The sequence below is a fragment of the Ochotona princeps genome, chromosome 19, assembly GCF_030435755.1.
Source record: "Ochotona princeps isolate mOchPri1 chromosome 19, mOchPri1.hap1, whole genome shotgun sequence".
NCBI lineage: Eukaryota > Metazoa > Chordata > Mammalia > Lagomorpha > Ochotonidae > Ochotona > Ochotona princeps.
In genome coordinates, this window is record NC_080850.1 from 20,678,899 (window position 1) to 20,702,935 (window position 24,037).

Below are 24,037 nucleotides of genomic sequence, written 5' to 3' on the forward strand. Positions count from 1 at the left end.
CTGTGTTGGGCATATAAGGTGTGAATGAGTGGATAGGAACTGTTTCTCTCTTTCTTGTAAGTAAAAGTTGAAAACTAATGCCAGAGGGCCCTGTGGAGTGGCCTAGTGGCTGGAGTCCTCGCCTTGAACGCTCTGGGATCCCATATGGGCGCTGGTTCTAGTCCCAGCGGCTCCACTTCCCATCCAGCTTCCTGCTTGTGACCTGGGAAAGCAGTCGAGGACGGCCCAAATCTTTGGGATCCTGCACCCATGTGGGAGACCTGGAAGAGGTTCCTTGTTCCCTGCTTCGGATCGGTGCAGCACCGGCCATTGTGGCTCACTTGGGGAGTGGATCATCGGACGGAAGATCTTCCTCTCTGTCTCTCCTCCTCTCTGTGTATCTGACATTGTAGTGGAAATAAATACATCTTAAAAAAAAACTAATGCCAGAAATCACATTAAAAAATATTTTTTTATTGGAGTGTCAATTACAGAGAGAGGGTGAGTCAAGGAGATAGTGAGTGAGAGAGTCGGAGAGTGATATCTTTCATCCTCTAATTGACTCCCCGGATGGCTGGACCAAGCTGAAGCCAGGAGCAAGGAGCTTTATCCAAGCTTCTCATGTGTGTGTCAGGACCCAAATACTTGGGTCATCTTCCACTTCCTTTCCTAGGCCATTAGTAAAGAGCTAGAAATTGAAAATGAAACAGCTGGGACATGAACAGGTGCCCATAAGAGATGCTGGTATTGCAGGTAGTGCCTGATATGCCATACCACTGGCCCCAAGAAGCCACATTCTTTAATGTCACCAGATCCATTCCTAAGGTCAGTGAGCTAAACCTTTACATATTCTCAGTGCAACCCCACCATATGGTCCAGAATTAATTCTTTCCCCTACTTCAAATAGCTTAAAAGGAAACCTATCTTTTTAAATGTTGTGTGTGTGTGTGTGTGTGTGTGTGTGTGTGTTTAGAAGGTATCAGAATTGCTGGTTTATGTGTATTTGGGAAAGAGAAGGATTCTCTCTCTCTCTCTCTCTCTCTCTCTCTCTGTGTGTGTGTGTGTGTGTATTTGTTATTCCCTCTTCTGAGTCTGACCTTCTCATCACCTTCTGGTTTGAAATCTCAGTGGGGAGGCCATGACAGGCCCAGAGCACTGAGCAAATGATACAAGAAATCCTTCTCTTCCTTCAATGAAATCTGGAGAAATCCTTAGCTCTCTAGCTTTGGGGAAGTTTAGGCTGTCTGGACTTTTCAGAGAGAAAGCAAAATACAAATCTTGCGCAAAAATATTGAAAGGAGTAATTTCTGTCCATGACTATCTTCACATTCTCAATTTGGTCATCTCTTGCCCACATTTAAATCTTTTCCATGGGTAAAGGTTCAAAATAGGGCTGCTAAGGTTAATGGATGCTAATTTTGTATAAATGTATTAATTTTCTACTACATGAATGGCAGAGAGAAAGAGGGAGGGGGAGGGTGAAAGAGGAAGGCGGGCAGAGAGAGAGAGAGAGAGAGAGAGAGAGATGTCTTCCATTTACTGATTCATATCTCAACCACTCTTCTGTGCTGGCCAAGAGAAAGACCGGCTTAGCCCCACACCATTTATCCTTGAAGTTAGATAATAGAATCAGAGGATGGAACTGCAGATACACCTGTTCTGTGTGAATCTTCAAACAAATGTCCCCACCCAACTGACAGATCTGAGCTTTGGGCACTCAATCCCATTCTCCCCCATCTCAGGGTGGCTGAAGTCAGACTGATAGAGCCTGGGTGGTCTCCTTCGTTCCTGTTACCAGAAGGCCTGTTGCCATTCTGGCACCTGCCAACTTGCTCTGATCTGAGAATTAACCTTGGGTTTCCCGTAGACAGTAGTGCATGCCAGTTTTTGAGTTAGCTCTTAGTGACACTGAAGCACGTGTTTTCCTTCCTGTTGCTGGCAAAGTGCTGGTTAATGGCTCTTCTGCATAAACTGTGTTACAAAATTAAAATATTGAGTTATTCTCGTAAATGCATGCTAAGGGAAACTTAGGTACAAACTAAGGACATATAGGTACAACTTTAATAGGGCATGTCAGTAAGGGACCAAGATTGGGCTCTGCTCTGAATATAGCATAGACACTGGAGATTTGTAGACAAAGAATAAGGCAAAGATCAGAGGATGGAGAATTTACTAAGGAAATATCAAGGGCCAGGGAGGATTCTGACTTAAGCATTCTATTAGGATTCCTGGTGAAGACAGCCCAGGCTGAGCAGCCATCATCCATGGGATCGTGGATAATGATGAACCTGGTTGTGGGAGTCCTGTTCTTGCTATGTCAGCAGGATTCTTTGCTAAAACTGAGTTTTAGAAGGAAGTGCAAAGATAGGCCTAGGAGGAGATTGTGGGATCTGACTTAAGTTTGATTAAAAAATAAAGAATCATTGTCAGTCATCATCTCTGGTCCCTCTTCCCAATGCCACTGGGGGATCATTCATCATGGACCCTTTTACTAGAAGTTCACTCATTATGACGCCTATCGGTGAGACCCTGTTGAACCACAGCCCACTTATTCTGGCGAGAGTGAGTCTTGGGGACTTTCTGAGCTTCCACATTTCTACCTGAAATATAGGAAAAGTCATCTTGGCTCTAAGTATCTCATGCAGTTGCCATGAGGGGGTTTAAAAACTTTATGAGTTAAAACTCTGAGCTTTGTGATAAGCCCACAGAATAGGCAGCACTGTGAGGATTATGTCCATGTAACAGATAAATAAATCCAGGTACAGAAAAGTAACATACCAGACCAGATCCCTAGAAAAGACTTCTTCAGGCCACAGTAGATCCTTGCTGTTCTCCTCTTAATTCCCTAACAACCCAGTGTGATGCCCACAAGCCCTCACCTGCACCTTCACTATAATCTGCTGTTATTGATATTCACACTTACAAATGTAAACTCAACTGTTCAAATTCACCCCTTTCTAAATGTTTTTTTATTATTTATCTATTTTCATTTGAAAGTGAGATTCACATAGAGAAGAAGAGACACAGAGAAAGAGCCCTTGTCTGCTGGCTCACTCACCAAGTGGCCGCAATGGTTGGAGCTGAGCCAGAACTGAGCCAATCTGAAGCCAGGAGCCTCCCCTGGGTCTCCCACATGGGTACAGGGTCCCAAGGCCTTGAACCATCCTCCACTACTCTCCCGACCACAAGCAGGGAGTTGGATGGGAAGCAAAGCAGCCGGGATGTGAACCAACGCACCTATAGGATCCTGGTGCATGCAAGATGAGGACTTAGCCACGAGACCATTGCTCTGGACCAATATTTACCCTTTTTTTAAGATTTGTGTGAACATCGATCTGTGTTTTCTTGGGACAGTTTAAGCTCCTGTTCTGGAATAACTGATAAAATCTTTTCCTTTCACTTATAAGCATTACTATTTATTTCTCCCTTTCATGCTAAGGTGTCCCATTTCAATAAGTTCTGTGGCCACTACTAAAAGGTTCAGTTACACTCCTACGGAGACCTTGCTGATGCCCACTTTTTGCTCTGACTGTCAGAAGCACCAAGAGCTCACCTAGGCAATTTAGCGCTTCATCTCATTTCTCTAGTCACTATTTCTCATGATCTGGTCTTTTCTCCTAAAGTGGATCTGGAGTCCTGAGAGGCAGGGATCCTGTCTTATATTTCTGTGACATGTGGGCTTATCTTCATTTTTGCAGGGTTGGTTATTGTTTGGCATGTGGCAAAAGGAAAGAGTAAGAGGGACAGTCTCTATTTAAAGCAGGTCTTCTAAACCTGAGGTACTGGGATGTGCTTCAAAGAATGCCTATGGTTCTTCCAGCTCCTGGTCATGCACAAATCTATAAATGTGTATGTATGTCTTTGTGGGAAAAAATGGCTCAGAGAAAATGAAGTTGTATCCTCAAAGGGACTATGACCTTAGCAACGTTAATGACCCGACCTAAGGAGCTGGGTCTTCTCTGCCCACAGAAGTCGACATATGGGCACCCTGGTGCTGCCTCCTTTCTGGAGTGCTGAGAGCTTTCACGATGTAGGCTCATTAATATTCTGAACAGCTCCCTGGATGGCAGGCAGGGGGAAGGAAGGCAGGGTGATTATCTTCCCTCTGCTGCTAAGGAAATTATAGAGGGCTGAGGTTGGTGGGGTGCAGAGGTATCATCCAGGGTTTTGTGCTACTGGAGCCCAGACTGTAGCTCTTGTACATGCCCTGCAGGACTGGGCCTTTGAGACCTCAAAGTGATTCAGTATGTGCAACAGGGTAAGGTGTCAATCAAATAAGGATTGGGGATGGGGGGCTGTTTTGCAACTAGTTAGTTGTACAATTTTCAGAAGTTTTTAGTTTCCTTGAAGCTCAGTTTGTCTCTGTAGCATATTTAATAGAACTAGTGACATCAGAATAGTAAAGATGAATGAGTTAATATAGGTACATGTCTGGAATCTTGTACATGGTAAGGCCTGGGTGCATCATAGTTATTATTATGAAAGCTTCTAGAATTTGACTCCTCAAGGTAGGAGCTCTTTCCATAGACTGTGTTGGGTTTCCAGGCATAACTCACAAACATCAGGTGTGACCCAAGACCCAGGTGCCAGGGCAGCAGACACCTGAGCCCCCAAGACCTGGCCTCCAAGAATTGACTATCACTGGGATTGAGCCCACCCCTGGTAGGCACTGTTACTTTTGGATGACGTGCTATTTCTAGAAGGGAAATGGGAGTCAGTTATCGTTGAGGCTCCTTCAGCAATAAACTCTTTTGATTCTTGTTATTTAGCAAAGATTTGAAAATAATCTGTTTGAATGGCAGATCTGGCTTGTTTGCTCATTTGATCTAGAAGCTAAATGGCTGGACCGTGATGTGACTATGCATGGAAGGCCCCAGAGCACAGGGTAAGTCTAGCCTGGGGAAAAGGGGAGAGTCCTGTGTGGGGTGTGGTCCAGCTTCTGCTGTAAAGCTGCTGTATGACCCTGAAGGAGTCACTGCCTGCTCTGAATTCACTGTTTCATCTGTAAGTGAGGGAAAATGGAGTCAGTCCTCTCTGAGATCCCTTTCAGCAGTGAACCATTTGGATGCTGGGTGCTTAGCAAAGATTCAGACAGCTGGATCTGGTTTGTTATTTAGCTATGCCTTTGTGAGCTTTATTTTTTCTATAGAGACTGAAGCGAGTTCTCTGAGGGAAGGCCTTGCCTCCTGTTCATGGTCCCCAGACCAGGGCATACAGTAGGCTTTCAGCGGACAGCTCATGGAAGTTGGGTACATGCATGTCTTGATGCCAAGAAGAAATAAAGGAGGACAAGAATAGAGTGGAAGTATGAGTGTACATTACAACCAGAAGGATATGTATTAGACCACAGAACAGAAAAACCAAACTCTTTGAGATCTTACAGCTAGCTGAACTGGGGAGTCGTCTCCCCAACTTCCTCCTCTGCATAGATCATGAAAGGCAAGCTAGTATGTAGGCAAACTAAACGAATACTGCAAGATCACCCAAAAGTTCAGGAGCCTGGGGTCTCTCACCTTTCAGTTCGGAGCCCTCTCTATTACCATGTTGTCTCCCAGGCTTCTTCCTTGTATTGGTGGGATTAGAGCATTCTTGATTTAACGTCATTAAGATGGAAGTTGGAAGGGAGTTGGAAGGGTTGTGAGCAGAGATCAGGTCCCTGGAACTTTCTGAAACCAGTCTCACATTGAAAACACAGTTTTTCTTGATTGTGGCATCTAGAAGAGCATTTGAAATAGGCTGGGGGTGAGGGAGTCGGGGCATGGAATACCCCTTTGGCAACCCTGTGTCTGTTTTTGCTGCCTAGTGATTTGGGGGTCCATGTAAAGAGAGGCCAGGAGGGTAGAAACAGCTACCAGTGGTCTTCCTTAAGTACATCCCTCCCATGGGGAGCAGACTCCAGCCAGGTTTCATTCCCAAAGATAGGTCTCCCTATTTTCCTTCATAGCAAGGCTGTGAAACAGCTGGTGAAGTAGCTCCTTTGTCTCTGCAGGTTGTGAAAATTGCTCCAGCCATGCTTGTGTGGTTGGAGAACACATGGGAATAATTGTGCAATTTTCTCTGTGTTTCTTCCTTATTCAGAAGCACTTCTGTCCTTCCCTGAGAGCCTAAATTTGCCTTCTGCTGAATGTAGTATTACAAGAAAACTAGTCTTACCAAAGCAACTTCCTTGGTTGCAGAGAACAGGTTCCGAGGGACATTGGCACAAGCCATCTTGCTGTTGTTGGCTCATTGCTGTGCCTGATACTTTGCCATTCATTCATGGTAAGCATTGCCCTCTTACTCCAGGACCTTTGAAACGTAAGCTCTCTATTGGGAGCTACTAAAGGCATCATGTAGTGCTATGTGTTTGCATCTTGAGAGTTGGCCTGAGGGTGAGTTACTTCTAGAGAATTCCAGAGACTTCCAGGAGTTTCAAAAGTGATAAGCGGGGTGGGGGCGGGGCAGTCTCTACTAGACCAGGGTTTTTAAATCCATACCACAGGTACCACTGTTTCACCCTGCTTCCACAGCGGATATAACTAACAATATTTATGTGTCCTGTTGTGTTTGGATTCTGCCTCAAAATCTTTTGCATAGCTAATTGATTGAGGTAGGTGTGATAGTTTTATATCCCTGTCTTTAAGCAAATGAAATTGGTGATTACAATGGTGAGAAACAAAGAAATAGGATCATTACTCAGCCATTAAAAAGAATGAAATTCTACCATTTGCAACAAAATGGTCCCAACTAGATACCATTATGCTCAGTGAAATAAGCCAATTACCAAAAGAAAAATATCATATGCTGTAATATATGGCACCGTTCATGGAAAACAAAAAAATAGGTAAGCCTAGGTAAGCATGCATATAAATTTATTCTCACAGATGAACTATATGGTGGAGGCTGGCATCCCAAGAGGTGAAGTTACACTGTATTATACATCTTTACTCCCTAATAAAAGCAGGGCTCCCAATGAAACTGTTAAATATACATTGACAACAGGATACTAGACTTTCTAGTATTGCTACCATGCCATGATACATTTAAATAACAGAATGTTGGACTTGTGACTGATACTGAAGGACTAGATGAGTGTAATAAAAAAAAAAAGGTGGGGAAGGGAGAATAAGGATGGAGAAAAGGGAAGTGGAGGAGGGAAATCCCTAAACCTACAAAACCATATCATGGAAATAATGATAAACATTAAATCAAGTTAAATTTTAAAAAATGACATACTGAGAAACATTTTCAGGGTCCTCACTCACCAGAAACCCTCATGAACTGTGCACACATAGCAAACACAGTGACGAAATCCAGAAAAACAGGGCAGGGCGGGAGGGGGCATCTCCTGAAGATGGATGACACCATCCTGTGTCACCATTCCCTTCCAGCTTCAACCAGAAGCATAAAATGTAACTTTTATGCTACAAGTAAGGACTATTCCATATATTTAGAATTTTCACACATGCTTCCACACTTGCCAAGAGGCACAAGCACACTGCCACGTTTTTTTCAAACTTCAGGCATGTTCTTTTTTTAAGTAAGGGTGTTCTGCCTGAATTTGATGCTCAAGTCTCATGCTCCCATGAGAAGGGGCAGTCATTGCCAGCCTTACCTGTTGCAAAGCTCTCTGGATGTCAATGCCCTGACCCCAGGGCACAGCTGGATTAGCCAAACAATCGCCAGCATTGCCCCGGCGGGATATGTCAATTCTCTGCCTCCGCAGGCTCTGGAAAGCCTCAGCCATCACCTTCACCCCATCATAGGTAAGCGCAGAGGTGTACTGGTGGGAGGAATGGAGACAGGCATTAGAGGGTGCTGACAGGCACTATATTTGGGGATATGTCTCAGAAGGCCAAAGGCAAGGTACAATTGGGGCAGTGGTGAATGAGGGAAGGAGTACTTGCCCCTTCCCACAGGGCTGCTTTACCATGCTGGCCAATGCTGTCCTCATGAATTGGAGAGATCAGTATGGCCAGGTATGACTTTTGAAACTGAAATGATGATTGTAGATTTTTGTATATAATCATGGAATTCTTAAAACATTGGTTCAATTGGAGAAGACACATGAATTGAATACAATAGTCACAGGCCAAACACAAGGGAAACCAGTTGGTTTCTCCGTATTATTATCATCAACAAGAGGCTAAGAGGAACTGTTTACTATGCCCTCTAGTATAATAGTGAAAAGAAATAAATTCAAGGAAGAGTGAGCTCTTGACTATTTTACTCATGGATCATCCAAGGTTATAGGCTTATATCTGGTAAATTTATTTTCATGTTTCTGAATAATAATTCTCGGTGTTTGCCCCTCAGGAACAAAATGGGGGCTAAGATGTAGAGGATCAAGAAAACAGCAAGTCCAGGAGAATGTATATGGTCTTTGAGTTCCTGTCTGTCTTCTACCCTAACTTAATTCCTTTATCTGTTGTGTTGTTTGATACTCTGTTAAGTTCACAATAGAAGGCAAAGGGATAAATATTTTTTCTCAATTGCTTTTTAAAATTATACCACATTTATAAATTGAGTGGAGTTTTTACAGATTAAGTAATTAGCTTCTGTGTGATTGACTCATTGCTTTAAAGCATACTTGTGAGTTTGTTTGCTTAGGCTGATATTGAAATAAATCTGCATTCCCAAAGAATTAAATCCATTTGAAAAGTGGTAGGAGAAGAAGCACCTCAGAACAGTTAAAAGTTAAAATGATATCGACTGAGTGTCAAGAGCAATTCTTCCAAGGATTCCCTGTCCCAGATAATAAAGCTGGTCTCAGAATCCTTCTCCACACAGTGTTCCACATGGCTACTGCCAAGTTATTTGATTTGATATGGGAAAGAAAAATTACTTGCCATCTTTACTCTAAACCATTCTCAAATAGCAACCGAAAAAGATTTTGGCTGTTGGATTTTGAGCTGTGTTTCTGTGAAATGAAAAACAGATCATCTGTATGATAATTGAGAACTGGACTCTGAGCCAGAGCACTACTGGATATTCCTTAGTTAGGTTCCCTTAACTTTTAGCTGGATATGGGGCTGCTCAGAATAAGGACTACCTTTTTGCACAGCTCAGAGTGGCTCCACAAAGAAAAGAGGATCTTCCTGAGCTGTTCAGAATGGGAAGAAGAGAGTGTTTCCCAGCTTTTCAAGCAGCCAACTGGGCTAGTTTCCTAAGATGTGCCCAGTGGCTTTCAAGTGGAAGATTTGTGTTTGACTTCTGAAAAGGGTTCTCAACGGAAACATTTGTGCTTTACATTCCCTTGTTTTTACCTTACTGTTGCATGAATTACTAAGATTGTGGCTGGAGTTAAAGCAGCCACGTTAGATGATAAGATAGCAAATGCACATAGACTAACAAGAAGATTGAAGAAGCCCAGGTATTTGTACTAACTCAGCTAATATCTGCATTTTTTGTTTTCAGGATAGAAGAGTATAATGTGCATCTTCTTAGAATCATTGTTCCTCTGGATTGTCTGACCCTTGCCCCTGTCCTACACCCAGTCATCTTCAAATATATGCTTTCCTTTGCTTTGCTTGTTCCTTTACTGCCTGCTGCCCATCCTCATACCTTGGGTCTCTTCCAGTCCACCCGGGTGTGGTCGCGAGCGTCGCTGTTCTTCCACTGCTGCATGATCTTGGCAGGAATGGTGTCTGTGTAATTCACCAGCTGGAAGCCTGTCACATTTGCTCCGCTCTCCTTGAATTTGTTTAAGTCAATGTCCATGAAGCCCTGTGGAGGGAGATAGGGGAGAAGTCAGAACATACTGCCTGAAAGAATCCACATATTCATGTTACAGAATTACAGGACTCTCCATCCCGTTCCCCAAGGTAGAACCCACTTTGCAGGGGTATAGCTGTGTCTCTCTTCCTTCTGAACTTGGTAACCACCTTAGTCTGTGCACAAAGTTAGCATAATGGTTAAGAGAGCCTGAATGAAAGTGCTGGCACATAAACCACGAAATGCAGTGCCTTTCACGGTTACTTGGTAGCTTTCTTGTCTGGATGATAGGAGTGAGAAGGTAAGGTAGGATGTATCAAGTGAGTAACAATTGAGTGCTCAACAAATGGTGATTGGGATTATTACGATATCCCACACAAGTGGAATAAAATAGAAACTTGTAAGAAACCCACCGTCCACATCTTCCACCTTTTTAAAAGAAGAGGAATATGAAGTTTGTTAAAGACAAGCTCCTGAAAATTCCCCAGGGTTACCAGCAATCTGGGGGAGAGTGGATTCTAATGTAAGTTTTTATCATTTTCCTTGTTCTCTTTCCCTTACAATAGATAGGATCTTCTCCACCAAATGAGACCTGATCAGTTCCAGTGTTCACAAAGGACTCTTTACTGAAAATGAGATTTCCTTCACTTTCAGTGCATTCATTCAAACTCAAGAGGCCTTTGACTTAATGGGAAATCTTATATAATACATCTAATAATGTATGTACTCTTATTTCTGTGGCTTCATTTCACTCTATTTCTTTGTAAGGCAAAAATTATACATCCATTTGACTGATAAAGAGACATTTGCCCAGAAGCATACCATGAGTCAGTGGCAGAGACTGACCAGAGTAAAGATCTTGTGTTGTCTCATTTGCTCACTCATTAACTCATGATTCATCAAACAGTTTTGCCCACCTAGTGTGTGCTATTTTAACAGTTAATGAAATGAGTTACTTCTGTGATGGGGGTTATACCTGTAGCGGCAAGATAAAAATAAACAAGGAAACTTATGGCACAGCACTGTACAGAATAGTTGTGTATAGTTTGGTAGCATGGAGTTTTGTAAAGAAAGGTAAGCTAGGGTAGCAGATTGGGGAGGGAAAAAATGTCTTGCTTTGGAAGCTGTGATCAGGATGAGCCTTCCTGAGAAGGTAGTGTTGGTACATGGACCTAAGTGAAGAGAAGACCTATGAGTGAGCTGTGAGGGTAGCTGGGAAGACCACTCTGAGCAAAGACGTAGAAGAAGGAGGATGTTGACATGTCCCAGTGATGTAAAGAGATTGGCATGAGTGAAAGGGAGAAATGGTGAGGAATGTGGGACTGGCAGCCCAAGGCTGGGTCACACAGAGCCTTGTGTTAGCTCAGCTTTCTTTACAGGTATAATTAGGTACCCCCTGCAGGAATTTAAATAGGGATACTAAAGCCACTGTGTTGGTAGCTCTGTGAATTGGGGAAATTGTCAAATCCCAATGAGAGTAATGAAAGAGTAAGCAGAAGAAACCTGTTAAATAGACAAAAGCCTGACTGGCAGCCAGGAGATCTGAGTGAGTGCTGCTTCCAGCTTTGTCGTAGGCTGCTAGGGCGCTGTCCATGTCTCTTATTTTTTTCGTGTACTTCAACTAGGTTTTTTGCTTGGAAGTAATGGACTTTGTGTTTCAGAGATCGCCCTGCTCCTCCGGCCACACATACACATACCTGTAAAGTTCTGTGAGTTCTAAGTATTTCTACTTTATAAACAAAGCTTAATCCACTCAATCTAGGTTCTTGATATTCTCTTAGCCAAGGAGTGCATTTTGCCTGGTGGGATCGTTAACATTTTTTGGGTCTCAGCTAAAATGCCATCTCTTCTGTGAGGTCTTGTCTAACACCCTGAAAGAACCAATTTTTGCTTTGTAGAAAGCGCTGTCTTTACCCTGGTCATTTTCACTTCCCTTTATACATTACTCTTTTATGTTGAATAACAGTGGCCAACACCTGTTATGTTACCTACATGCAGAGTGAATCAAGTATGTTGGAAAGTACATAGTACCAGAAGCAGATTCTAGCTGATGATAGATAGGAACCTAGAGATAAATGTCCCAGAATCCTCTTCCTGGTTACCTAATCATTAGGAGTTCTGCATCATTGTCTAGAGATCCCCTAAGAAATCAAGATCCCTAAACCACCTGCAGCACAGGGGTCTCGATTGTGCACCCTAAGTGCTTCTTTCCCTTCTGTACCTTGCTTCCTTCTTTCCTGATGTTTCTAGAATTGGCATCCAAAAACATCAATTGTAATTAAAGTCTTATTTTAAGATCTGCTTCTAGAAGAACTCAGTTGAATCACCCCAAATACTCTATCCAGGCAATTGTCTCATGAGAGTCTCCAGAGCATGTGTCTTTATTAGAGACAGAGGCTTTTGTCTGTAAGAGCACTGATGCTCTTCCCTCCCACTGCAGTGTCAGGTCCTGCCTTATTGATTGAGGTACCCTAAATCCTAGCACCTAGAACAATGCCTAACACAGTGTAGATGCCCAACACATGTTTTGAATGAATGAATAAAAAACAAAGACTTTCCGCAAACAGAAGCGCAAATTAGATGGAGGAAATAGGACGAGCAGGCAGCAAGTACCAGTGTAAGATTTTAATAGATTGAAAAGGGAAATTGAGTTTGGAACTATTTTGAGATTAAATGATCTTGTAACCATAGTTTACAGTTTCACAAAGGTAATTGATTTGTGCAACCTGTTATTAACAGTGTTAGGTTCTTCTTCTCAATATGTAGTATGAAATGTAAGACCAGCTCAGAGCATAGCCATCCCACCAGTTGTTAACAGCTTGCACACAGTTGAGAAATTTCCATAATTTTTAAAAAGAACATCTTGTTCATAAAATAACTATTGAGAGAATGAAATGGAAATTATCTCTTGCAGTCAAATTCTGTCATTTGCAAATCTGTAATAAGTTCCTGGGAGTTTTATGCTGCCTGTTTCCATCTCAAATGTAACAGAGGCCAAAGGGAATGGAAGAGTTTCTCAAACACAAATGCTGCCCAACTCAATAACCAGAATGTCTAACTGCAAAGGTAGTAGAGCCAAAGCTCACTTATACATAAGCAAATTGATGAGACCCTCTATCTGAATTCCCCTGGCAACCCTGAAAATGAACAAAGAGTGATAAAAACAAGCTCATAGTGTAGTATTTCCAAATCAAAAGTTGAAACTAACTTGGGATCAGTTTACATTCACCCAGTATCTGATGTTTTCCTTTCTGTGTAGGTTTCATGTTGGAAATGATAGTCTTAGATCTACACAATGTCCTTGATCACTGGGAAATGAGTCTCACAATTACTAGACTTGATTTCTCCATAATGTGAGAAAATTAACTTTGTCAACACAGAAAAGTGCTCTTGATGAGGAATAGGATATAAAGATGTTAACTCTTTGCTCACCAGTTAGCTGGAAAATTCTACTCAGTTCCCTTGTGCACTCTCATTAAATAAGGTCTAATTAAACCGTTTTCCAATTTTCTTTGCCATTTTGTTTAACAAAAAACTCTGGGGGGTAATATTTGATAATTAGTGCTTTTTTCTGTATCTTTATTTGCACACTTAATTACATAATATTGTGTAAGGATGCTACATTGCTAATTATATTCTATCAAAGACTTTATGAAGTTTGGTCACTTTTTGAGTACTTTTTCCTATTTTACGACATGTTCTTAAATGCTGATTCTATTGTTTTATACACTGAGATCATTGAAAAATGAAATTAATCTATAAGGTACTTGCATTTTAAGCTTTTCACTGTTTTTTATATAATTCAGCATGAGAATTCCAGTATCCTAAACCCAGACACCTGCTGTGATCTCCAAAGCACTGGTAGCACATCCAGCTCTTGGCCGACTGACTCTCTTGATGAATGAACTCCTAGGATCACTAAGGTCCATGTGTTCCTGATTGTTTCTTTTGCATGTCTGTGGCATTAGGCCCTCCAACATGAGACTAATGAATGGATGATATGAGATGGATGCTCTGTCATTTTCCTTTAAGTGCAAATAAACTTAGTGAGGCAGTACAGACTCTCCCAGGGTAGAGGTCCTTACATGGAGAGTCACATCAACCACACACACTGGGGAGCTTTTGTAAAACAGCTCTCCCTATGAGAGGTCATTCAGGAGCCCTGAGAGGAAACTGGATATTTGTATTTTGATTAAGTTCCAATGCTGATGAGTCAAATATTAACATTATATTATTAATAAAATAATAAATACAATCATCAAAAGAATCTCAAATAATAGCATATGTTACAAGGTTTGAAGCAATAATATTGGTGTAATATGAGCCATTTCATCATCCTTCTAATGAGGAGTTACAGATGCGCTGAGTTGATAAAGCATGGAAGACAAACTTATGTAGAAGTGTGGAGGAAACTGTCAGAAGAATAATCAAACAAAAGTGAAGTTTACGATACTGCCTGTTAAGAGCTCTGAGACTAGAAAGAGCAAGTATTTTTATTTTTAATTTTATACCCTAATGTAACACTTTTTAATATTTCCAAGAGATACATTACATGTACATCATGTAATCTGATGTACATCTTTGGTTGAGAAGCATCATTAGTCATGGGAAAGTAAAAGGGAGAGAAGCAGTGGCAGGATAGGGAAGAGAGAACTAATTTGTTATGGACTGAAAAGTGAATGCTGCTAAAACCGAGGAATCTGGGAGCTGTTATATGCCCTACTGAGGCATACTTTCAGAAACATTGATCACAGTCATTACAAAAATGACAACCATGGTTAACAGTCATTTCATATGTGTTACATAACTTTATTCGTAAAGAATCTTCTGAGATTATAAGATAACTGTTGCTGAAAAATAAAAAATTAAAAGTCATCCCTGGATTTATTTTAAACATTTTCCAAATTCTTCTTCTGAGCCAGCTATTCTGTGAAATTGTTTTTGTATATGCTCTTATTTAGCAAACAATCCAGAGAACTAGGTATGTGCAGTAGGCACTGGATCCATATTTGTATAAATATCCATCACAATTTTCTGCCAAGATGCTATGGTTCAGAGACTATTGGATACTTCCCTGAGGAAGCAAAGGCTGTTATGGTGGTCCAACCATACTGTGTTACACTGACTGGGGGGCAGGGTTTTGCTTCAGATTCAGCTTCTTGCTGATGTGCCCAGAAAGCCTGTAGGTTATGGCTAAAATAGTTGAGTCCCTGCCAGCCATGTAGGAGAGCAGGAAGGAGTTCCTCCTAGCTTCAGCCTGACCTAGCTCTGGCTATAACAAGCATTTGGGGAGTGAACCAATGGACAGAAGATTCTTTCTCTTGCTCCCACTCTTGTTACTCTTGTTCTTGCAGACTCTGTTTCTCCATCTTTCTATGTCACTCTGCCTTTCTAGTAAATGAATCTAAAAAACAGTTTTGGATACCTACTCTTCACCCCCATACAGGTAGGAAAATGGAAGCTTAGAGAGGATGATAGTGACTTTAGAGTTCATGGCTGGCTAGAGGACTAGCTGGGATTGGAATTTGTGTCTCCTCCGTACTTTTCTAATGTAGGAAACAATACAATGCTGCTTAGCTTTTTGAGTAGAATGATTAGGAATGAACATGCTCAATTAAGTAAACTCATTAATATAGTCAGCCTGTCATTCATCTGCTATAATTTTTAGAAGATTATAGTGAAAAGGAATTTTAAATGATTATGATGTCCTAAAGAGGTGGTTACACTATAACTGCGTTGGCCATGTTTTCATCTTGCTATAAAGATTTGGAGATTGCTTTAAGGATCCCTAAGAGACTCTGGGCCATCATTATGACTGTTAATTGTCACATGTACTTAGAAACAAAACAACCAGTTATTTACGTTCTTACTGGCTATTTAACTTCTCCAATGTTTGGCTCTCTAGTCTACAAAATGCAGTTATATCACTTACATCATAAGATTGATAAAAAGTTTAGTAGAATTAGCATAGTTAAGTACCTAGAATGGTGTGTGGCACACAGTTAGTACTTAATATGTTAGCTATTATTATTATCATCACACTCACCATTGGGTCAAACAAGGCTGGATGTTGCTAAAACTACTTCAAAACCAGGGGCTGCATGAGGCAAAATGTCTGAGAGAATCTGAAGTTATGTAAGAGCAAACACAGGCTTTTGAAGGATGAAAATCAAAGCTATATTTCCTTTTCTCTGAGATTCTGTCAAGGGGTCATCTACAAGCCATTTAACCCCCATCATACTGACTAACTGCCTAAACTGACATCTCTGATATTCGAAGGAGGAAGGAGCAGCCAGCACTGTTCAGGACAGGCTAATGAAGAATGCTTTTCAAACAAGTACTTGTCCCACTGGAAAGAGCACTTCATTCACTGCACACCCTTGTGTTCTGGCAGGGTTAAGACTGGAACAAATCAAAGAACTAGACTTCATAGTCTGAATGGTACACATTGAACTTGCCAAGTTTCCCCAAGCTGTCAGATAACATCTTAGATGACAGCTACATAGAGAGCACAGATACAGTGAAGCGTAGTTTAAAAAGTCTTGCTACATTAGAGATGCTGAAAAAGGTGGGATGATTAGGCTAAAAAATGACAGAAGAGGCTATGTGAAGAATGTATTTGATTCTGAGATGTTGTGTTGGTGAAGAGAAGGATGGTTTATTTTCTAAAGCTCTGAAGACCAGAAATGAAAAGTGGTCAAATGTCATGGGAAGTAGATTTTGACTGAAATAATTAGGAGATAACTACACTGCTTAACATATTCAACCATTCTGCGTAGAATGAACCTTGCTAATTATTTTTGTTATCTTGTTTAATCTTCCTAATGATTCCACGAAACAGATACTATTAGGATTACTCTTATTTGCAAATTAGAATTAAAATAAAATTTGAAAAACTGAGGCTAGATTTCATAAAAGTAGCTTCTGTCAAACATAATGTGGGTGATTAATGACAGATATCCTATCCTAGCCTAGCAAGTATTAAGATTCTAGAGCTTGGCTTTTGGATTATTGCTCATTCAACCCACAGAGCATTAATTCAATCAATGTGATTGATTTATTGCTGTGCTCCTAAGAAACATTGTGATGTGTTATATACATTTTTAGAGGTTTATTTTATTACAAAGAAGATTTACAGAAAGAAAGAGAGACATAGAGAAAGACTGTCCATCTGCTGGTTCTCTCCCCATGTGGCTTCAATGGTGGGAGCTGAGCCAATCTAAAGCCAGGTGCCAGAGTTTGTAGGTAGGTGATTAGCTGTTGTCCCACTAAGTTGCATTCATCTTTATGTAATGAAGGATTGGTCAGGTTTCTCTAACATTAGGACATTTATCCTTAGTTTCTTTAATGTGTGTTGATAGTTGGACAGACACCTAGGCCCACAAAATGTCTGGAGGGTGTATGTTTAACGTACATGGAGGAAGGCAGGAAGGGCTAGAAATTCTTTGCTTGTTCTTTTCATGATTAAAAAAAAAACCCACACGATTTAGTACTATATTCTCTTGGCCTGAGATTTTATGTCTTGTACCAAAGAGACATTTTTATCAACTTTTCTGTTTAGTATATTGTGAACCAAGGCGTAAATAAGTTGCAGATAGAGAATTTCAGGGATAACTACATATGTTCTCTCCTGTCTTTGAATCTCATGAGCTGTTTACCATTAGGTGATTGATTCAACCTCTACAGGCATTTGTTTACGGATCTGCAAAACAGGGACGTTGGCTAGATCAATGATCTTTCAAGTTACATTGTTGTATTTTAAGCATTTTAGAAATTGTCATACTGGACTAAGAGAAGGGCAGGAGGAAGAGCTTCTATAGAAGATATATTCGTATCTTATTCACCAAAGCAGCACCTTTGATCTGTTTTACATATTCAAGTTCCTCCCTAAGAAGCCATTTGAAAATGAAGCTTCAAACCAGAAAGTTGAGAATGTCTGAGTCAGTTGATTTTTTTCTTAAGGGTTCTTCCAGCTTTGATCTGCAATTCTGTGATCACACAGGTGTGTGTGTGTGTGTGTGTGTGTGCACACATGCATAATGTGCATGATTATGGATGTGTGTGAATCTGTGAAACACTGCTCCACTGAAGACTTAATTTTCCTTAAATAGCCATGTCTCTGCATAACAAAGTCTTCACATTTTATTATGTTATCCCCTTTAATCAACCAGAATTTTAAATATTCTCAACCTATATGGTTCCTAATTATAGAACAGGTTTATTTGGTTAGCGTGAAGACAGTAAGACATGGTAGCTGTACTTAACTCCTATAGCAAAAGGGCATTTGTGTTGATTTGTCTAGTTGCGTTTGAAACCATGGAGGCAGGCATGTATGACATGTGTATTTGCAAACACAAGAGCTGCTACTTCTCATGCAGATACCCATTCTATGACAGCATTGTAAAAGTCAGTGTCTCACAGATAAATTTATCTAAGGTATGTAATTTAGAATAAAATGCTGGCATTTGGTGGCAGAAGGTTAGGGACTAGTAATGTAAGGCTTATATGTATGATATCTAATTTAATGTTGGTTGGTCTTTCAGAAATTCTCTTTATATTACTCTTGCACTCACCAGTTGGTTGGAAACAAGGCTGATACCTGGCCAGAGTCACTTCAGAGAAACTGTCAGAGGTCAACTCCAAGTTTAGCCTTTCAGGCACTGATGGTTGGAGTTGCTAGTGAACTGAAAACCAACAGCATTTTCTTTTTTATCATTGAAACTTTCCTATCCAGGGTCGGCTAAGGAGGAATTAACAAATCCATCTTTTGGTGAAATGTTAGGTTTTATAATCATAAGATCTTGCATTCAGTAGGCACCTATTGATTGCTCTGCCAAGGAATGAATGAAATTCCAAATACTTGACAAAGCTGAAACTGGGAAGGTAAAAAGTAGTTTTCTAGTGAGTCAGTGATTCACTCAGGAATGCTCCCTATTGTGATGCACCTGCTAGTGGAAAAGGTGTAGGAAAGAATAAATCAGATTTGATCCTTGTTTTATACTTACTTAAACTCTAGTGACAAAGACCAATATTACACAAGACATTTCCTAGCTTTATTCTTGACTCTCAGTGGAAGCAATGATTTTTAAAAGAAAAGGAGCCTTTGTACAGTGAAGAAGGCAGAACCAACAGTCTGGAAAATATGTGTGCTTTGAGGTGTGGAGTCAGAGTGGTGAAGGGTGGCATGGCGCACAGACATGCCTCTGCATGTCAGCCTGGGTTCAAATCTCAGCTCTCCCAGCCCCTCGCTGTGTGACTCAGGGCCTACCACCTAGTCACCTTGTGCTTCAGTGTCCTTTTGCTGCACAGTAATCATCACTAAATTATCTGTCTTGTAGGGCAGTTAGGAGGATAGACTGGGATATGCTAAATTTTTAAGACAGTGCCTGGAAAATAATAAGTACTCCTATAGAGCTCAGTGTTCCTGAGGCATCATTTTCCTCACATTACATTATTTACTTTTTCTGTCGAAAAGGACTAAGATAGGGCCCGGCGGTATGGCTTAGCGGCTAAAGTCCTCACCTTGAACGCGCCAGGATCCCATATGGCTGCCGGTTCTGGTCCTGGCAGCCCTGCTTCCTATTCAGCTCCCTGCTTGTGGCCTGGGAAAGCAGTCGAGGACAGCCTGGGGCCTTGGGACCCTGCACCCGCGTGGGAGACTTGGAGGAAGTTCCTGGCTCCTGGCTCCGGATCGGCATAGCATTGGCCATTGCTATCACTTGTAGAATGAATCATCACACGAAAGATCTTCTTCTCTATCTCTCCTTCTCTCTGTATATCTGACTTCGTAATAAAAATAAATAAATCTTTAAAAAAAAGAAAAGGACTAAGATAAAGCAATGAGGACTAAATCCTCCTAGTTATACATCACTCTCAAACACTTGCCATCATCAGTGGTAGGGGGTCCCTTGTGCTTCTAAGCTGGTAGTGGTCGGTCAGAGCAGGTGTACCAACAGAGCAGTTGCAGCCACTATCCTGCACATTTAACACGGTCCAGAGTGCTGACCAGACACAGAAAAAGCCATTCCAAATCAGCCAATGTGTGCATGGTTTGGAAGACTGAAGAATGCAGACAAGTGCCTGAGATTAGTCAGTCAACCTCTTCATTGTAACAAAAGGAGCCCAAGGGGCTTTGGAATTTGTTTTTATACTGCTTGACTGCAGAGAGAGTCAGGAAAACTCAAATTCCCGATTGTATAGAGTTCTTTTGATGAATTTGCTCCTTTGGATTACACTGCGTCTTAACAAATGGAGACCTTATAGGAAAAAATGATTTGAACAAATGATAGTGAGTCATCTGCTGGTGGACTCCTAGGACTCTGCCATACTTTCTGTTCTAAACTTTCCATAAATTGAATTCATGCTCTATTTATCTTGTTAAGTATGTAATATCTCCACTTTCATGGGATGTACAGAGAGGAACAGAGAGGTTAAGTGACTTTCCCAGTGACACATAGCTGGTGAGTGGCTCGGCTAGAATTTAAGCTTGCATAGTTACTGAAGTAAAGGGATTTTTTTCTTTGATCAGTTGTAATAAGGTACTGAGAGTTGTGGTTTCCTAAGTTTGGACAAGGTAGCCCAATAAAAACCGAACTTAGCCTTTAGACTTTAGAAGAGTTCGTTTAACAACTTGAGGTTTGTCTTACTCATAAAATTACAGTAAAGTGTTACTTTTGTTTTTTGTTTTCTTTTTTGTTTTGGAAGGATACACAACTCTCAAGGGGTCTCTGTGGTGGACTGTATAGCTAGTATGGGATGAGTGTGAAAAACCACATTCTGCTTTGCCTAATGAGATGCTGGTCTTACCTTGGGGAGAGCAGCTTTTCGCATTTGGGATTTGTCTTTCTCTCCACCCACTCCCATTTTCCTTCCAGAGGCTTCACAGTGTCAGCTCTGGTGATCAGATTGTGATCTGCATGTTCTGACTGCTACCGAAGAGGGAGGTAAAAGCAGCAGGAGAGAGAGAGGGAGGGAAGGCTGTGTGGGAGGGAGAAGGGGAGCTGGGATGAGCCCCTCCCCTCTGCTGTCCCCAGCAGAGACTCTGAGAGCAGTGCAGGAAGGAGGGGGAGAGCTTCTGACTCTCTACACCCCCTCCCCTGCTCCCATTACACAAAGGTTTGTGAAGGTACTTCAAAAGGTTCATGGAAAAAAATAATGTACAAAAGGTATATTTATTTTTGGTGCAAAAAAAATTTCTAAGATCCATGCACGGCTTTTCCATCACACACATTTTCTGTGAACCTTTTGAATGCCTCTTGTATAAGCACCTCGTGAAAACAAACGGAAAGGCAGCAGGTGAGGAAACAAGAAGCAATGAAAGAGTGTTCTGCATCCTAGCCCAGCTCTGTTGGTTGACTTTTGAGTGACCTCAAATGGATCAGTGCCCGGCTCCCTACCCCACTCTTCGAGTGTCCATTTTGTAAAATGAAGATCTGAGTGGGTTGGGCTCACAAGGACCCTTAAGCACTAACTCTTGGATTCTTCAAAGCAGGGCTGGGGTACATTCTTCCCACCCCTGCTGGCAACATGGCAACATGGTCATCCCCAGCTACCCCCTGTAGCATACCAAGGCTTTCCTTGCCTCTAATAGTTCAGGTGGTCTTTTGTGGCATGTGTGCTATTGTCACAGATGGTAGGTTTTCATTATTCTTTGCAGAGCTTTGTTCACATGTTCCAGTCTAAGAGACGGAGACAAAGCCAAAGCTCCTGTTTCTTGGGTGCTTCCTTACCGGAGCCTGGCGCAGGGCTCAGCACATGCATGCTTTTCATCCACATTTGGTGACAGTTTTGTTTGCTGTTGGACTCTAGCCTGTGAGAAGACCTTGGGGGGACCAGGAAGACATCCAGATTGGAGAAGCAAAAAGAGAAGCTGTTCCTAAATACTCAGGGTGGAAGGGCAGCAGACATGTTCTGCATGACAACCAAACAGCACAGGCCACCTTGTTCAAAGAACTGGGAACTGTCAGAGCCCTTAGAGAAGATAAGTGGGGTACCTCAGAGGTCCTTTCCCCATCATTGGGGTGTATTTCAAGCAGGACCCAAATGGATGGGCTTCTGTTAGGAATGTGGTAGAAGTTTTCTTAGGCTCTCAGTTGTCTGTTTCCTCCTTTGTATTTTTATGACTGGCTTTGCATTACTGGTCTTCATGTGTCTTTTACATTGAGATACAAGGATTTTGCTTTTCAATGCATGTGATGTTTGGGCACCACTGTTTATTTCCCCTTGTTCATTCATTTTAACTTTTTAAAGGAATGCATATGTTCAGTAGGAATAAAACAGATACAGTCCTTTCTCCAGGAGTTCACAGATAAACAGGGAGGAAGTGAAAAAGACCTGGGGTTTTGGCATCATGCAGTGTAAGATATGGTCTCTAAGGGGTCTGAGAGATCTGAAACATGGTATCTTGTCCCCAGATATGAATGTCTTCCTTTTCCACTAAAGGTGATGCTTCAGATTATGGTGACAACCAGAAGTATTATGGTGGTAATTACTAACGTTGCTGCCTGCTTATTTGGGGTCATGTATTACTACTATAAGCACTTAATATTCTCTCTCTCTCTCCAAATATATATATATGTGTGTGTGTGTGTGTGTGTGTGTGTGTGTGTGTTTAATGAGGCAATGAAAGTTCTGGCAGGGTAGGTAATTTGACTAATACCAAACAGCTACTATGTGCAAAGCCAGAATTGAATCTTAGCTTCGTCTTACCTCAGAGACACCCTTCTTGCCTACCTGCCACCTGCCTAGCTTGAAGCTGCAGAAACAAAATGGAACTATGTGTGTTACTGAGATAGCTGCAGAAGAGCTGCCAAAGAAAGTGCACTGATTTCAGCACTAAAGAAGAAGTTGACAAGTTTCTCACCGTAGGGACGCAAGTTGACCGAAGAGCACTTACTTTCTAGGGCTGTCCCAGCAGATGGACAGCAGCAGAGAGCTGAGGGCTTACAGTGGCTGTCACATGAACCTAAACTTGTGACTCTTAGCATTCCCCAGGAGCTCAGCTGAGACTACATGGCATTAAAAGCTGTCTGCTCTGGGGCCCGGCGGCGTGGCCTAGCGGCTAAAGTCCTCGCCTTGAATGCCCCGGGATCCCATATGGGCACCGGTTCTAATCCCGGAAGCTCCACTTCCCATCCAGCTCCCTGCTTGTGGCCTGGGAAAGCAGTTGAGGATGGCCCAATGCATTGGGACACTGCACCCGCGTGGGAGGACCCGGAAGAGGTTCCTGGTTCCCGGCTTCGGATCCACCCGTTGCGGCTCACTTGGGGAGTGAATCATCGGACGGAAGATCTTCCTCTCTGTCTCTCCTCCTCTGTGTATATCTGGCTGTAATAAAATGAATAAATCTTTAAAAAAAAAAAAAAGCTGTCTGCTCTGGTCAAGGACCTCAATAAAACCTGGGATGACATGACTCCTCTGTCTCTCCCTCAGCTGCTGTCACACCAAGAGTGATAGTTTTAATGCCATTACATCAGGCCCCAAATGAGTTTGAGAGCCTGAGTTTAAGATTCAGATTGCTGCCACAGCAGGCAAGATCTGAATGCAAGTCATTATGTCAAGGACATCCACAGCCATGTTCCCACCTCTCCCGTGTGCAGAGGTCACTGGCCATGGTAGTAAGAACATGGGCATTGAGGTTCTATGAACCTGGAAGGTCCAACTCTGTTGCCTAATAATTCGGGTGGGTAAAATTCTCTCTAAGTCTTTCTTTATCTGGAAAATTGGGATAATGTTGATAATCTTAAGAGCTGTTGTCTCAAAGGAGATATCATTACAGTTAGGTAGGAAAACATCTTTTAAGAAATGGTCTAGGGGGTCTGGCATTCTAACACAGTAGGTTTAACCACCCTTTATGACACTGGCATCTATATTACATTTCTGATTGGAATCCTGGCTGCATTTACACTTGTTCAAACCAAATGTGAACATTAAGAAAGAATTTTGCACCTGTGCAGAGCCCTTATTAACTTTTCAGAGCATGTTGGCATTCGACAGCAGATTTGGTTTTCTGTAGAGACCTGGGTAGATAACACAGAGTAGGAGCTATTATATCTGATGGACAGATGAGGAGATGGGGGTGGAGAGCCACAACACATACTCAAAGGTGGAATCCAGATAAAAAGCATGTTTTATTTTATGATTTAATATTATTTTGCTCTGTCCATAAGCTCCCTTTTCTGATTCATAATCTGTTTTCTTCCTCTCTTCTGGATACCCTGCAATGGTGATTGTTTGAACCTTCAGAGCCTCCCTCCTTCCAAAGCCGTGTGGTAACACAATGCTGCTGAATATTTTGAAGCGCAGACCTTGCAACAGGAACAGAAGGAACTACAGAGTAAAATACAGCTTCATCCTTTTGTTAACC

At 41.7% G+C, this 24,037-nt stretch overlaps 1 protein-coding gene across 2 annotated transcripts in view; it reads right to left on the minus strand.

Moving 5' to 3' along the window:
- GRIA1 (glutamate ionotropic receptor AMPA type subunit 1) overlaps window positions 1–24,037 on the minus strand; it is a 290,651-nt gene that overhangs the window by 102,523 nt on the left and 164,091 nt on the right. For both annotated transcript variants that reach the window (XM_004587507.3, XM_004587506.3), the window contains exons 6-7: window positions 9,523–9,684; window positions 7,574–7,741 (exon numbers count right to left, since the gene is read on the minus strand). In XM_004587507.3, the coding sequence (XP_004587564.2) occupies window positions 7,574–7,741; window positions 9,523–9,684 (330 nt within the window). The remainder of the gene's footprint in view (window positions 1–7,573; window positions 7,742–9,522; window positions 9,685–24,037) is intronic.